This window comes from Nothobranchius furzeri, chromosome 12 (assembly GCF_043380555.1).
Source record: "Nothobranchius furzeri strain GRZ-AD chromosome 12, NfurGRZ-RIMD1, whole genome shotgun sequence".
Taxonomy (NCBI): domain Eukaryota; kingdom Metazoa; phylum Chordata; class Actinopteri; order Cyprinodontiformes; family Nothobranchiidae; genus Nothobranchius; species Nothobranchius furzeri.
In genome coordinates, this window is record NC_091752.1 from 63,993,869 (window position 1) to 64,007,557 (window position 13,689).

At 45.3% G+C, this 13,689-nt stretch overlaps 1 protein-coding gene across 2 annotated transcripts in view; it reads left to right on the forward strand.

The window, feature by feature from the left end:
- The window catches only part of llgl1 (LLGL scribble cell polarity complex component 1), a 78,987-nt gene extending 67,182 nt beyond the window's left edge, over positions 1–11,805 (forward strand). For both annotated transcript variants that reach the window (XM_054735234.2, XM_054735235.2), the window contains exons 15-24: positions 1–150; positions 221–359; positions 432–745; positions 830–1,021; positions 1,091–1,163; positions 1,251–1,368; positions 6,083–6,144; positions 6,616–6,751; positions 6,848–6,930; positions 11,025–11,805. The exon at positions 1–150 is cut by the window's left edge and continues 1 nt beyond it. In XM_054735234.2, coding sequence (XP_054591209.2) covers positions 1–150; positions 221–359; positions 432–745; positions 830–1,021; positions 1,091–1,163; positions 1,251–1,368; positions 6,083–6,144; positions 6,616–6,751; positions 6,848–6,926 — 1,263 coding nt within the window. In that variant the 3' untranslated portion in view covers positions 6,927–6,930; positions 11,025–11,805. The remainder of the gene's footprint in view (positions 151–220; positions 360–431; positions 746–829; positions 1,022–1,090; positions 1,164–1,250; positions 1,369–6,082; positions 6,145–6,615; positions 6,752–6,847; positions 6,931–11,024) is intronic.
- Positions 11,806–13,689: the final 1,884 nt, after the last annotated feature.

Consider the following 13,689-nt stretch of genomic DNA (forward strand, 5'->3'; position numbering starts at 1 on the left):
TGCACCCTACACCCGAACGACTCGCTGGCGATGGAGGGGCCCCTCTCCAGAGTCAAGTCTTTGAAAAAATCCTTACGACAAAGTTTCAGACGCATCCGTAAAAGTCGGGTCTCTGGGAAGAAGCGTGCCGTCAGCACACCCACCAGCAAGGTGAGAGGCGGGTGGGATAACCGGACTGGATTTTATGAACGTTTCCTTTAATCGTTTATGAAACGCGCAGGTCCAGGAGGCCAATGCGGCCCTGGCGGAGCAGGAGGAGGTGGCTCCGGTGCAGCGGAGGATCGAGCCCCGATCAGCTGACGACTCGCTGTCGGGAGTGGTCCGGTGTCTCTGCTTCGCGGACACGTTTCTGCGCGACGGTAAGTTCAAAACTGGTGTTTTTAGTTTGTTGGTTACGAGTCGGCTCTAACGGGACGCTGTGTGTTGATCAGGAACACACCACGGCGCCACGCTCTGGGCCGGTACCAACTCGGGCAGCGTTTATGCCTACGCTCTGGAGGTGCCCAGCGTCGGTTCAGGCCGTGTGTGTGAGCGGGCCGGGGCGAGCGAGAGCAGCTCGTGTGTAGAGGCGGTGCTGGGTAAAGAGATCCAGCTGATGCACAGGGCTCCCGTAGTCTCCATAAGTGTTCTGGATGGGCGAGGGAAACCGCTCCCAGATCCGTACGAGGCCTCCCAGGACCTCGCCATCGCGCCGGACATGACCAACGCTCACTCGGTCCTCATCGCCTCTGAGGAGCAGCTTAAGGTACAGAAACGGGAAACATCTGGGTCAAAGGCCGGTGACGTTGGAGATTTTCACGCTGGCCACCCTCCGCTGGGCCCGGTCCAGGTGTTCTCTCTCCCCAAGGTGAGCGCCAAGACCAAGTTCAAGCTGACCGCTCACGAAGGCTGCCGGGTGAGGAAGGTCGCCTTGATGCTCTTCAGCTCCGCTGTTCAGGAGGACTACAGTGAACACGCTCTGGTGTGCCTCACCAACCTGGGAGACATGCACCTGTTCAACGTGCCCGGCCTCCGACCACAGGTGGGATCAGACCCAACCACCTGGAGCCACCCGCATTACGATTCAGCTAACACCACGATTGTGTTTCAGGTGCGCTACGACTGCATCCGTAAAGAGGACATCAGCGGTATCGCGTCCTGCGTCTTCACCAAGAACGGACAGGGTGAGGAGGATGTGTCTCTCTGACGGAGGACACAGATGGGTCACATTCCACTCCTAAAGTCACCTAAACTTGTCGTTTTCTCTGCAGGGTTCTACCTGATCTCTCCTTCTGAGTACGAGAGGTTCTCCCTGTCCACCAAAGTTCTCACAGAGCTGCTCTGCTCTGTCCAGCTGGACCGACCTCTAGAACCAACAACACCTGTCAGGTAACTCAAACACTCACAACGATCCAGGTGTTCGAGGCAGGTGAGAGTTGCTGTTTAAAGGCGCAATATGTAAAAATGTTAAAGTGAAATAATCACAAACCTAACGTCCGTTTTTCTCCTTTCAAAAAAACCCGAAGATGGACGTAGTTGCTGTTTACGATCAGTGGGTTTGTGAGGTTGTTGAGTTTTCACCGAGCTAACGCTGCAGCACCGGCGTTGGCTCGACACCGGCAGGCACGAAGCTCCAGTTGTTTAAAGAACCAAATCCAGTAAACGGGAGCGACCCAGAAATGACTGCTTGAACCCGTAAGAACAGGGTATCAGCGGGGTCTTAAAAGTCTTGAATTTGATGAAAGGAAAAATTAAGACCCTTAAAAGTCTTAAATCGATTTAGTAAAGTCTTAAATTTGGTTCGTATTGACGTGAATTTAAAATACGTTCGTCTCATACTTGCAAACTTGACGCTTTTCAGCGAAAATTGCCGTTTATGAAACCAAAGACTTTCATGTGAATCAAAGAGTTTTTGTTTTTGGGAAGGCGAGTCTAGTCGGGTTTCGGTCGCTCTTTATAAGAATCAGTTTCAGACAAACCAGGAGTGTTCATCCTCTTCACAAACCATCTTTGTTAGTGGGTCACGAGTCGTTATTTGACCAATCACAGTCACGGAGACAGCTTGGCAAAAACGCGCTGCGGTAGCTGGTATCGCGGTGCCGCTACTACTGTTGCTTCAACATCTCGCAGCGGTTGGAGTTTGTAAAATCATCAAAATCCTGTCCAAATACCAGTTTTCTGTCAAGAACGTTAGCAGGTTTGTCTCCTTTCAGTTTCAGACTTAACTGATGTTTCCAGAGGCTTGTTTTCTGCTCGTTTTCTGGGCGGAGAGTTGAGTTCAAGGGTTGGTCAAAAACCAGTTTACCAGGAATTAGACAGGTCCATCCTAAACTCAGAAGATTCTGACACAGACGAGGTGCGGCTGTGGTTTCAGACCAAGCCCCCACAATGTGGCTCAAAAATTGAGGCCAACCCGGAAGTACCAAAAACTGCAGTTCCACCCTCATCCACTAGGGGCTGGTGTCAGAAGCGAGCAAACCCTCATTGACTCCCATGTTAAAAATACCAATTTCACAGCAGAAATGCACATGTTTACAGCCTGGTACCAAAACATGTTTTAGGTTTAAATGATCTAGTTTACACTCATGACAACTCTGAGGGGGGTGAATTTTTTTCTCACTCTTCTGTTTAAGCGTATTAAAAGCCTAAAATTCTGAATAATTAATGAGCATCCGACCCATGTGACCGCAGAGCTAGCTCCGTGGAAAGGCCTCAGAAGAGCCTCGGTCTGGCTTGGAAACTGCTCCGGGATTTTGAGTCTCTGTGACTGTGTATTCTTTTTTGGATATTATTTGTGCAATTGTTGGACAAAATGACTTGCTGTGGCATTAATTGCACTAATAGAGCGTCCAAGGAGTCTCCACTTCATTTTTTTCGGTAAGTAAAATTATATTTATGTATTTTAGGTCACTGCCGAGCTGAGCTTAGATTTTAACATGTACTGTTTAACCATGAAATTTAAATGTAATAGGGTAAAACCCAGTGCATTTAACATAATGCTGCACTTTAGAAAATGGGTTGAAATATAACATGTTGGTGGAGCTGGGTTCCCACTATCGGCTTGTGGAGGTCTCGGGAGACCTCTGTGTTCCACCCGGTTTTACCCAGCGGTCAGCCCGGCGTATCTCTGACTCAGAAGCTCTGGTGTTGTGCACAGTTAACTCCAGTTGTAGCTAGGTTGCTACCTCCGTTAGCTTAGCTCCCACCTCTGCATTAGCTTTGGGTTAGCTTCAGGTTAGCTTGTAGCTAGTTCGACCGGGTGTCGTCAGTTGATCCCAGCCTTACAGCCCCACCCTCAGCTCCACCTCTCTTCCCTTTTGTGGAATTGTCTGGGCTTGACGGAACCTGTGACACGGTCAAAATGGCGGTGGTGGCCACCTCCCATTTAGCCTCAAAAACGTGTTATTGGAGCCTTTGGAAACCCATTGTCCAATATTTATATGTCGATATTTCAGATACAAGCTAAACCCTTTAGGCACGTCTTCCCTACATATGTTATATAAGAGATTTAAGAAGAAGAAAAAGTTACAAAACTGCGTGGATCTGTTTTCAATGAGATGTCATTAGTGGAAAATAAACATAAATAGATCAAAAGATGTTACTGGTAGTTTTACTGTCTTTCTGTTGTGGAAAGTCAGAACAAATATTCAGTGAAAACTTTAAAAAGCTGCTTAAACCTTCATTTTTTTATAGTGGGCCTGTCTATATTTAAAAAAATCAGTTGATTGTTTAAAGTAACTGTGGCTAAAGTTACTCCGAGCCTCTGTTGAAGGTCCATTCTGAGTTGAGCTGTGGGAACTGGAGAGGATCTGCGAAAGTTGTTCAAGTTGAATTCAAACAGAACAAATTAGACGTCAATTACCGTATTTTCCGGAGTATAAGTTGCACCAGCCATAAAATGTATAATGAAGAAGAAAAAACATATATAAGTCGCATTTTGGGGGGAAATTTTATTATTTTTCTTACAAAATCTGAGACCAAGCGTTTCACATTACAAGACAAGTACCGGTAACAATAACAGAATAAACAACCAGGGCGCAGCAGCACGCCACGGTCTCCAGCAGAGGATGGCGGTGTTTGAAACCCTCCCAGCGGGACAGGGGAGCTCATCCCTGGGCCGGAGCTGGCCCGCAGCAGCGCAGTATACATAATTTGGTCGCAGGACCAGCCAGACCGTGAAAAAAAGTGCGACTCATAGTCCGGAAAATACGGTATATAATAATTCCATGTATATTTAACAGTCATGTTGGAGATAAAAGGCAGAATAGATATTTTACTTTATCTGGTTGTGTTGAAGCTTCACGTCCCACATTTGGTGAGTTGGGATCTGGTCATCCTACTGAAGAATGATGACAATAATCTGGAATATTTTCAGATGTTTTTATGTTTGGTGTTCTGTGAATTAGTCTCATAATATTTATTAGATGATGATCCCTAATCTTTATCTGATCAGTTCTGAAGGTTTATTGTATTTAGCTCTCTTGAACTGTATGAATGGTGCAAAAAAAAATCACATAAAATATATTTTTTAATTGTTCTCAATAAAATAAATTAATGTAAAGGTCAGAGGTCACTACAAAACCCGCTGCAGAATAGATGCAAACCTGCAGCACGCGAGTACCTTGTTTGGGGAGGGGGGGGGGGGGTTAATTTAGTTGTCACTTTTTTCACAGCCTCTTGAGTTCGCATGTATGAAAAATAGATGCATGTAAGCTAAAAATATATATTTTTTGTTCTTCTATGCGCGCGGTTTGCATTTTTGTACCATGTGGCTTTACATATTATTGCTACAGCCTGGCTGTCCCGGATGTGACGTAACCCGTCGTGAAGTGGAAAACGAAGCGATGCATTATTTAAAAACAGTATGAATGTTGATTAGTTCTTTGCGATAAAGTCTTAATTTTATTTTTAGAAGGTCTTAAAAAGTCTTGAAAAAGTCTTAAATTTAATTTTGAGATCCCTGCATATACTCTGAAGGAGCCACCACATACTTTTTGTTTTTCTCTGATATTGGGTGAAGCAGGCTAGAGGCTAATGTTGAGCTAACAACGCTAACAGTGAATTAGAAGCAAATAGTCTGCGCAAAAAAATATCTCAAGCTACTTTTTAAATCGCCAACAACTGGATATTACAGTGAAATGAATAGAGTCAATCGTGGTGTTTTACTTCCTTTAATGAGTCGTTCAGGACTATAACAACAAGACGACAAACAACCACACTTCATCTAACGCAGGAGGCAAATTACCGTAATAAGTGCAATTAGTGCTCCCTACCGTAAAACAACCAAGAGCGCTAACACCAGATATGCCGAGAATACTTGTCATCTAGAATCTTGTACTGATCCATAACTGGCAACAGAAACATGAAACACTCAGGACGGGAGTGAGATGGTAACGTTTGGTTTTTAAAATTGGACGGCAGTACCCATATCTGACCACAGGGCGTCATTCTTGCATATTGCACCTTTAAATCCCAGTTGGATCTGTGATTTAAAAGAATTTATGTTCTTGTGGGAAATATTTAGATCTGATTTTGACGGAGTAACCAAACATGAATGACCTTTACTTAAAGAGCAAGTCACCCCCCAAATCTATTTTTTTTCTGATAAACTATATAAATGCGTGTCTAATCGTGCTGCAGACACGTGTAGTCAATAGTTTTGCACTTTAGTGCATTTTAGTTAAAATTTGAATCTTCTGCCTGAAACTGTCAGTGTTTGGCCGTTGTCGGGTAAAAACTGCTCTGCATTTGAATTTAAATTTGCCATCGCTATTGGCTAAGAGGTACCCTGGAACGTTAGCTGGTACCATACGATGTCACAATGTCGTTGTGAACCTGTGTGTGTATTTGTTAGCGGCTCCGCCCTCTCGGTCTGCTAGGCAACAGCATTTGTTGCATTTTTCAAACAGGAAGTGGGAGTGGAGTAAGAATCTGGTGGGGGTGACTTGCTCTTTAATGATTCAGCTAAATAAATAAATACCATCATGTACCTGAATCCTCCCAGTTGACCAGTCAAGGTTCTCATCACGCTGCTCTCCTCGATGGGGTGTTACTACTCTGGCTGCTGCTAACTGCATGTTGTGTCCTTGTGTGTCCTACACAGCGACTGTATGATGCAGCCTCAGGCCAACGGAACCCACAAGAACCCGATGGGTCAGGCTGAGGGTACGTCTGAGCCCATCTCCACCTCCCTTAATAAGCTTTCCTCTTTTCTTATGCCTTCTTTTTTCTTCCACCACTCTTTAAACCCCAACCAGGCCTGGCAGGGGTCCCCCTCTAGTCTCTATGGCAACCATTCAGCATGCCTCAGTTGCCTCTCCAGCCCAGTAGCTCCTGCTCTGGCAGCGAGCCGCGGTTGTTGTGGAAACAGTAGAACTTCCAGCCAGAAGCTACTTCTGTGTAGAACTCGCATGAGGAGAAGAAGCTTTATGAGCTGAAATAAAAGCAATGCTATCTTTTAAACGTTACACTGACCCAAGCTGCAGAACCGAGAATAGTTGGTGATGAGGCGTTTAGGGAACCTGGGACAGATCGGGATCTAAATGATTCCTGTTCCACCGTACAGAAATCATGTTCAGAAATCAGCAGCAGCAAGTTTTCCCAGAACCGCTTCAACTCTGGGTTCCCTCCCCTCAGGACACACACCAGAGCCCCCCAGCTCCCTGTCCTCCCCCATCCTGGACACCCCGCTGGACTCCCCCCTCAGCTGTGCAGACCTCACCCTGGACTCCACCGGAGAGCTCACCGTGGAGGACGTCAGAGACTTCCTAACGTAAACACACACACACACACACACACACGCACACACACACTAGTATTTAAAACATAACCTGAGCTCCGTAGAAAACGGTGTCTGTTTATCTTTCAGGACTGTGGACGAGGTGGAAAATAATCTGAAGAACATGAAAGAAGAGGAAGGACGCTCCGCCGGCATCCTCATCAACTGAACAGGTGAGCAGCACAGGTAACCTGATCCTCTCGGGTAGAAGAACCTAGCAGTGTGAGCAGATGGGTGACACACACACACACACACACACACACACACACACACACACACACACACACCTGTTTCTAGTGAAGCTAGTGTGCTAACTTCAAAGGCCTCTTCTGTCTCAGCTCTGCATTCCAGTAACAAAGCCTCTTTATGGCGTTTAAAGCGTGCCACAACCCGTGCACGCGCATTGGGTCCACAGCGCGCGTGTGAACGGGACTCGCGAGCGGAAATATACATGGCGAGAGGTCATTTGTGCACTGAGAGGGAGCAAACTGTGTCTGTGAGCGCACAAGGATGTGCACAAGTGACAAACCTGCGTGCGCGCGTGGTCAACGAGCACACGGCAGAGGAAAACGTGCGCGCGCGGCAGCCTCTGTGCGCGCTCGGCAGCCTCTCTGCGCGCTCGGTTTCTGACTCCTGCTCGCTCGGCTGTAAGGGTTTTGGCACTCTGGAGGCGTGGCCTGTGGCAGATCTTCTCTGTCCTCTGATTGGTTAGTGTACCCCGCACTTTACCCTCTACCTATCTATATAAAAAAGTCTGTTAGTCAAGTAGTCGCTGGCATAGCTCAGTTGGAAGAGCGGGTGACTCTCGCCCCGGAGGATCCAGGTTCGAGGCCGGGCAAGGAAAATGCAGTAGATGTCATGTTAATTTTTCTTAATTTCAGGTATTTTACAGTTGTGACCGTTCAACTATCATTAAACGTCCGAATGTTTGCTGGGCAGTGTTTTAAAAAGTGCACATAAGCTAGATGGTTTTAACCATATAAAATTACATTTTTTGTGATACTGGAAAAATACATACTGAAATAAAACTACTGATTGAAAACTTTATGACTGTGGTTGTACAATATATGACTCACTAATACACTGCAAACTCCCTTAGAGTGGGGCTTCCAGAGAGAGAGAGAGAGAGACAGAGACAGAGAGAGAAAAGTTCTTGCCTCATTAATGAATTGTTTATTTTTTTCAGTATTTAATTGACAAATTATCCTTTCAAATAATTAATTGATGAGTTACATAATTGTCCATTTAGAATTGTTGAATGGACTGAGTCAAGTTTGGTGCACTTTATATATTTCAAAACATTTCAAAACTAACTTGCTTTAGTAAATCCTTACTTTTGTTAAATAAATCAGTTGTTGAACCCCCACTCCTCTGTTTGGTCTCCTTTCTTATTACAGCCCGCCACTTCCAGTCTGGGTTGTAACAATCTGCAGACAGATTTCTGAGTATCTCCTCCTTTACACAGATCCTCACTGAGCCATGTACTGTGAACAAATAGTTTCTCCGTGATATTATCCAGCAAGGTCCCGTTTTTGTCAAAACAAGGGTGAGGTAATGAAAAAATAGAAATATTTCATTAAATTAACATTTAAATTATTATCTCTCTCTCTCTCTCTCTCTCTCTCTCTCTCTCTCTCTCTCTCTCTCTCTCTCTCTCTCTCTCTCTCTCTCTCTCTCTCTCTCTCTCTCTCTCTCTCTCTCTCTCTCTCTCTCTCTCTCTCTCTCTCTCTCTCTCTCTCTCTCTCTCTCTCTCTCTCTCTCTCTCTCTCTCTCTCTCTCTCTCTCTCTCTCTCTCTCTCTCTCTCTCTCTCTCTCTCTCTCTCTCTCTCTCTCTCTCTCTCTCTCTCTCTCTCTCTCTCTCTCTCTCTCTCTCTCTCTCTCTCTCTCTCTCTCTCTCTCTCTCTCTCTCTCTCTCTCTCTCTCTCTCTCTCTCTCTCTCTCTCTCTCTCTCTCTCTCTCTCTCTCTCTCTCTCTCTCTCTCTCTCTCTCTCTGGAAGCCCCACTCTAAGGGAGTTTGCAGTGTATTAGTGAGTCATATATTGTACAACCACAGTCATAAAGTTTTCAATCAGTAGTTTTATTTCAGTATGTATTTTTCCAGTATCACAAAAAATGTAATTTTATATGGTTAAAACCATCTAGCTTATGTGCACTTTTTAAAACAATGCCCAGCAAACATTCGGACGTTTAATGACAGTTGAACGGTCACAACTGTAAAATACCTGAAATTAAGAAAAATTAACATGACATCTACTGCATTTTCCTTGCCCGGCCTCGAACCTGGATCCTCCGGGGCGAGAGTCACCCGCTCTTCCAACTGAGCTATGCCAGCGACTATTTGACTAACAGACTTTTTTATATAGATAGGTAGAGGGTAAAGTGCGGGGTACACTAACCAATCAGAGGACAGAGAAGATCTGCCACAGGCCACGCCTCCAGAGTGCCAAAACCCTTACAGCCGAGCGAGCAGGAGTCAGAAACCGAGCGCGCAGAGAGGCTGCCGAGCGCGCACGTTTTCCTCTGCCGTGTGCTCGTTGACCACGCGCGCACGCAGGTTTGTCACTTGTGCACATCCTTGTGCGCTCACAGACACAGTTTGCTCCCTCTCAGTGCACAAATGACCTCTCGCCATGTATATTTCCGCTCGCGAGTCCCGTTCACACGCGCGCTGTGGACCCAATGCGCGTGCACGGGTTTTGACAGGGGTATGACGCGATACCTCTTCCCTGTTTCTCAGCAGCCAGACGAGACAAAGCTCTTTCCATCCCGGCCAGCGGAGCACGTTTACCGTTTTACTCAAGTTCTGACCCAGGCGTGTCCAAAGTACGGCCCGGGGGCCATCAGCAGCCCTCAGTCATGCTGGAATAGTCTCTCCAGTGGGCTGCTGATGCAGGAACTTTAGCCGCTTTTGGAGACACAAATCAACTGAAACGGCTAATTAGAGCGATGCAGATCTCTAGGAGCTTCTCTCCGTTGGAGCTGGAGCTCGGATCACTCGACGCTTCAGATCCTTGTAGCTGATTAGGTCGAATTTCTTTTTAAGCCCAAAAAATAAAAATCCCCAAAGAACGCCTTCCGCCAGTTTATCACAAGATCCATTTCATGACTTCCCTCTTCAGAGGTTTCCAAATCTTTTCTATAAACAAAAACTTAACAGTTTAAATGTAAAAAGTTATTGTAAAAACTTTATAACTACTGTAATGTAAGTGTAGCCTGGCAAGCCAGACTAAATAAATATATTATTTACTCTGGCAACGCTTCATTGATGGCTCTCAGTCGTGGGGCGGGTTCTATCGCTGTCTTTCAAACGATCTCCACATCCTATTGGACAATAAACAACGTGACGTACTCACGACAACGTAAACGAGTCCAAGTCCAAATAGTCCAGAATTGATGTGAAAGCAGTTTCATCCATCTGCTCACACCGCCATCTTGTTCCACTCTGTTGCATCATCCCACCCACCAGACGAATAGAGGGCCCTGATTGGCCCACAAAGCGGATAAAGCGTTGTGATTGGTTCACAAAGCAGATAGGGCGCTATGATTGACCCACCATTATGGACCAATCACAGCTCTATGTGTTTGAAACTCTTCTAGAGAGCTGTGATTGGCCAGCCAGGATGCTGCTTGGCGCTGCAGAGGTTCCAACGGAGCGTTCCCAGGACAATTTAAGGCTAATTTAAGTGTTAACTCAAATAAACTTGCAAAAATAGTTATTTTTCATGAAGCTGTTGCACATTATATTAATGAACAGATGCAGAATGAAACAGAAAGTCGTTTTCCAGGAGTTTCCTCTGAATGTCGCACCGTGTTGGTGTGCTCAGCCTGAATTCTTCCTCAACAGGAATTATAAATCAGGAGTTTGTCTTCCAGCTCGTTGTCTCCCTCTGGTGGAACAACCAGGAAACACAGGCGTAACATTTTCTGCTCACAGGCGCATTTTTGGACTTTTTGGGATAAGGTCACCACAGTAGTTTGCCAAATACACAAACACTAAAGTAAAAAGGTGTTTAACCCAAGTAAGAGAGAGTCATGCTGCTCCTGACCCTGTTTTATTGCTTTGATCAGAGGAAGTCAGCCCTTCACAATAAGAGTCTCAATCACACGTACCTCAAAGTACTCACAGAGCATTTAGATTTATTCTGACTGATCTGAACTTACTACATCCAACTATTCTCTGCATTTTAAGCTCATTGTTGAGTGTTTTAAATTCTAATCTTCCTGTTTATTGGTGTTGTTGTGATTTAAAATGGCCCCATCTTTACAGACCTGCTTTCCCGCCACTTCGTCGAATAGTTCCTGTGATTTTTAGATGGGATTCCTGGTCCGTCGTCTCTTATCTGGGAAGAGTTTGAGGGAGGGGCTGGAGCGAACATCCCACACCAACCCACCTACCTGTTAGACCGGCTCCAGCTGGGAGGAAACGCCTCGGACAAACAAACTCTGACCCTGGAACCACTTTGGAAACATGGCAACACCTCCCACATGGAGACGCCGTGGCGTCTGGACATTCTCTGGGCTCGGCCTTCAGCAGGGTTCCTTTTCTTGTGTTTTTTTTTTTTTTTCCCCTTTTCTGTGTGGATGGAACGGACTTCCTGTGCAGACAAGTGGACGTGATTGGTTCTTCAGTCCTGTTAACTACTTATTTCTGTCAAACTGAAAGGAAAACTAAAAGAAAAGTATTTTTGAACTTGGTAGAACCCTTTAGGCGCCAGCCGCAGCGTCTAAAGTGTTAAATCCCCCGTTTGGGTCAAGATGGAGGAAGTTGATTAACTGGAAGTTTTGTATTGTTGGAGAGAAAATTTATTTTGATGTAAAGTTGAAGGAAAACGAAGAGAACCGCACTGACTTTAAAGGGAGCTGACCTTTGACCTAATGACAGGAAGTCATCAGGACCAGATGATGATGAAAGCAGTTAAACTGTTCAGATTTGGGGGTTTGTGCCACTTTCTGCTTAAGTTTGCTTCAGATTTTAGCACTGAGTGAAGATATCCCCTCAGACGAGGGCGAGGGACGTGGCAACAGGAGCTGCTTGTGTTCGAGTTTCGACGGGACTCAGGGAAGTGTTGCAAAGTCAGTCTGAAAGTGCATTCTGGGTAACGTTGCCAACAAGCCGAGTTTTAAATCAGTTTTTTTTTATTTAAACATTAACCGTAAGCTAAACGTGTCGTAGCGCCTCGTCACTCGTGTAGCCCAGCAGGTAGGAGGAGCCAGCGTTTGTTCTGGAAGGCACGCGTTAACTCGTTCATGTTACGTCTGACGTCATCTGACTTTTTAATCCAACACTTGATGAGTTTACGGTCGGGTTCATTTGTAGGAATTTATTCATTTGATTATTTTGGCTGATGATGAATTGTGAATGTTAATAAAAACGTATTTACTCTGAGACTTTCTCCTCAGTTTGGTATAATAGATGTGGGGGACATCCTGGACAGGTCTCCAGTTCAGCAGAGGGACAACCAACCATTCAAACACACACTTGTGGACAACTTTAGACGTCAATCCTCCTGAAGAAGTTGAAAGTCCCATCCATAATTTACACGCTTGTAGCTGTTGCAGTAAAGTGTTCTCATTTCATGGTTATAAGGTCAAAACTGAATAACCCAGTTACTGTACTGCCTCGGTGCCGCCTACTGGTGGAACTGAGTATTGTGCGTTGATCAGTTGACACTTCAGCTGAAAAACAAACTAATGTCCTAATAAACCAGATAAGGACAAAAGTGGACATGACTGCAGTTTGATAAGTGGACACAATAGGCTTAAAGAGCAAGTCACCCCCAAATCAACTTAATTATTTTCCTGATAAACTATATAAAATGGCCTGTATTTGATATAGCGCCTTCTAGAGTCCTGGAACCCCCCAAGGCGCTTTACAACAAAACCAGTCATTCACCCATTCACACACTGATGGTGATGAGCTACGATGTAGCCACAGCTGCCCTGGGGCGCACTGACAGAGGCGAGGCTGCCGAGCACTGGCGCCACCGGTCCCTCCGACCACCACCAGCAGGCAAGGTGGGTTAAGTGTCTTGCCCAAGGACACTACGACAGCAACAGACTGAGCGGAGCTTGAACCTGCAACCTGACGATTACGGGGCGAGCACTTAACTTCTGTGCCACCGTCGCCCGTATAAATGCGTGTCTAATCGTGCTGCAGACACGTGTGATCAATAGTTTTGCACTTTAGCGCATTTTAGTTAAAATTTAAGTTTTCTGCCTGAAACTGTCAGTTTTGTGCCGTTGTCCGGTAAAAACTGCACTGCATTTGAATTTAAATCTGCCATCGCTATTGGCTAAGAGGTACCCTAGAACGTTAGCTGGTACCATATGTTGTCACAATGTTGTTGTGAACCTGTGTGTATTTGTTAGCGGCTCCGCCCTCTCGGTGTGCTAGGCAACAGCATTTGTTGCATTTTTCAAACAGGAAGTGGGAATGGAGTAATACTCTGGTAGGAGGTGACTTGCTCTAAGGATTAAAGTCTTAATTTAGATGAAACATCTTTTACCAAAGACTTCCTATTGAACCTTTTATGACTCGAAGGCAAAATGAACTTCTAGACGTTAGCTGAATTTATCTGGATATCTGATGATGACTATTAGTAAAACAAAAATAAATTATTTTGTAACTGTCCAATTCCAACTCTCAGACACCGCTCCAAAAAAATGTTTTCACCAGCCACCGATTCCCAGGGAGGGTCAGATCGGTCACCGAGTTCTGTGTGTGTGTGTGTGAATCTGATGTCAACATGGTTCCGGTTACCATGTAAAGTGAAGACAGGGAAATCCTCACACACAAGATGGCTTCCAGGAATTCTTGGATTTTTGTCAAAAATGGTAAAGAACTGGTGAGAAAACAATTAAAACATTTGGGAGCCCTAGTCCACACGACCGGTTACCACGGTGATAGATTCAAATGAATTAATCAGCCAAAA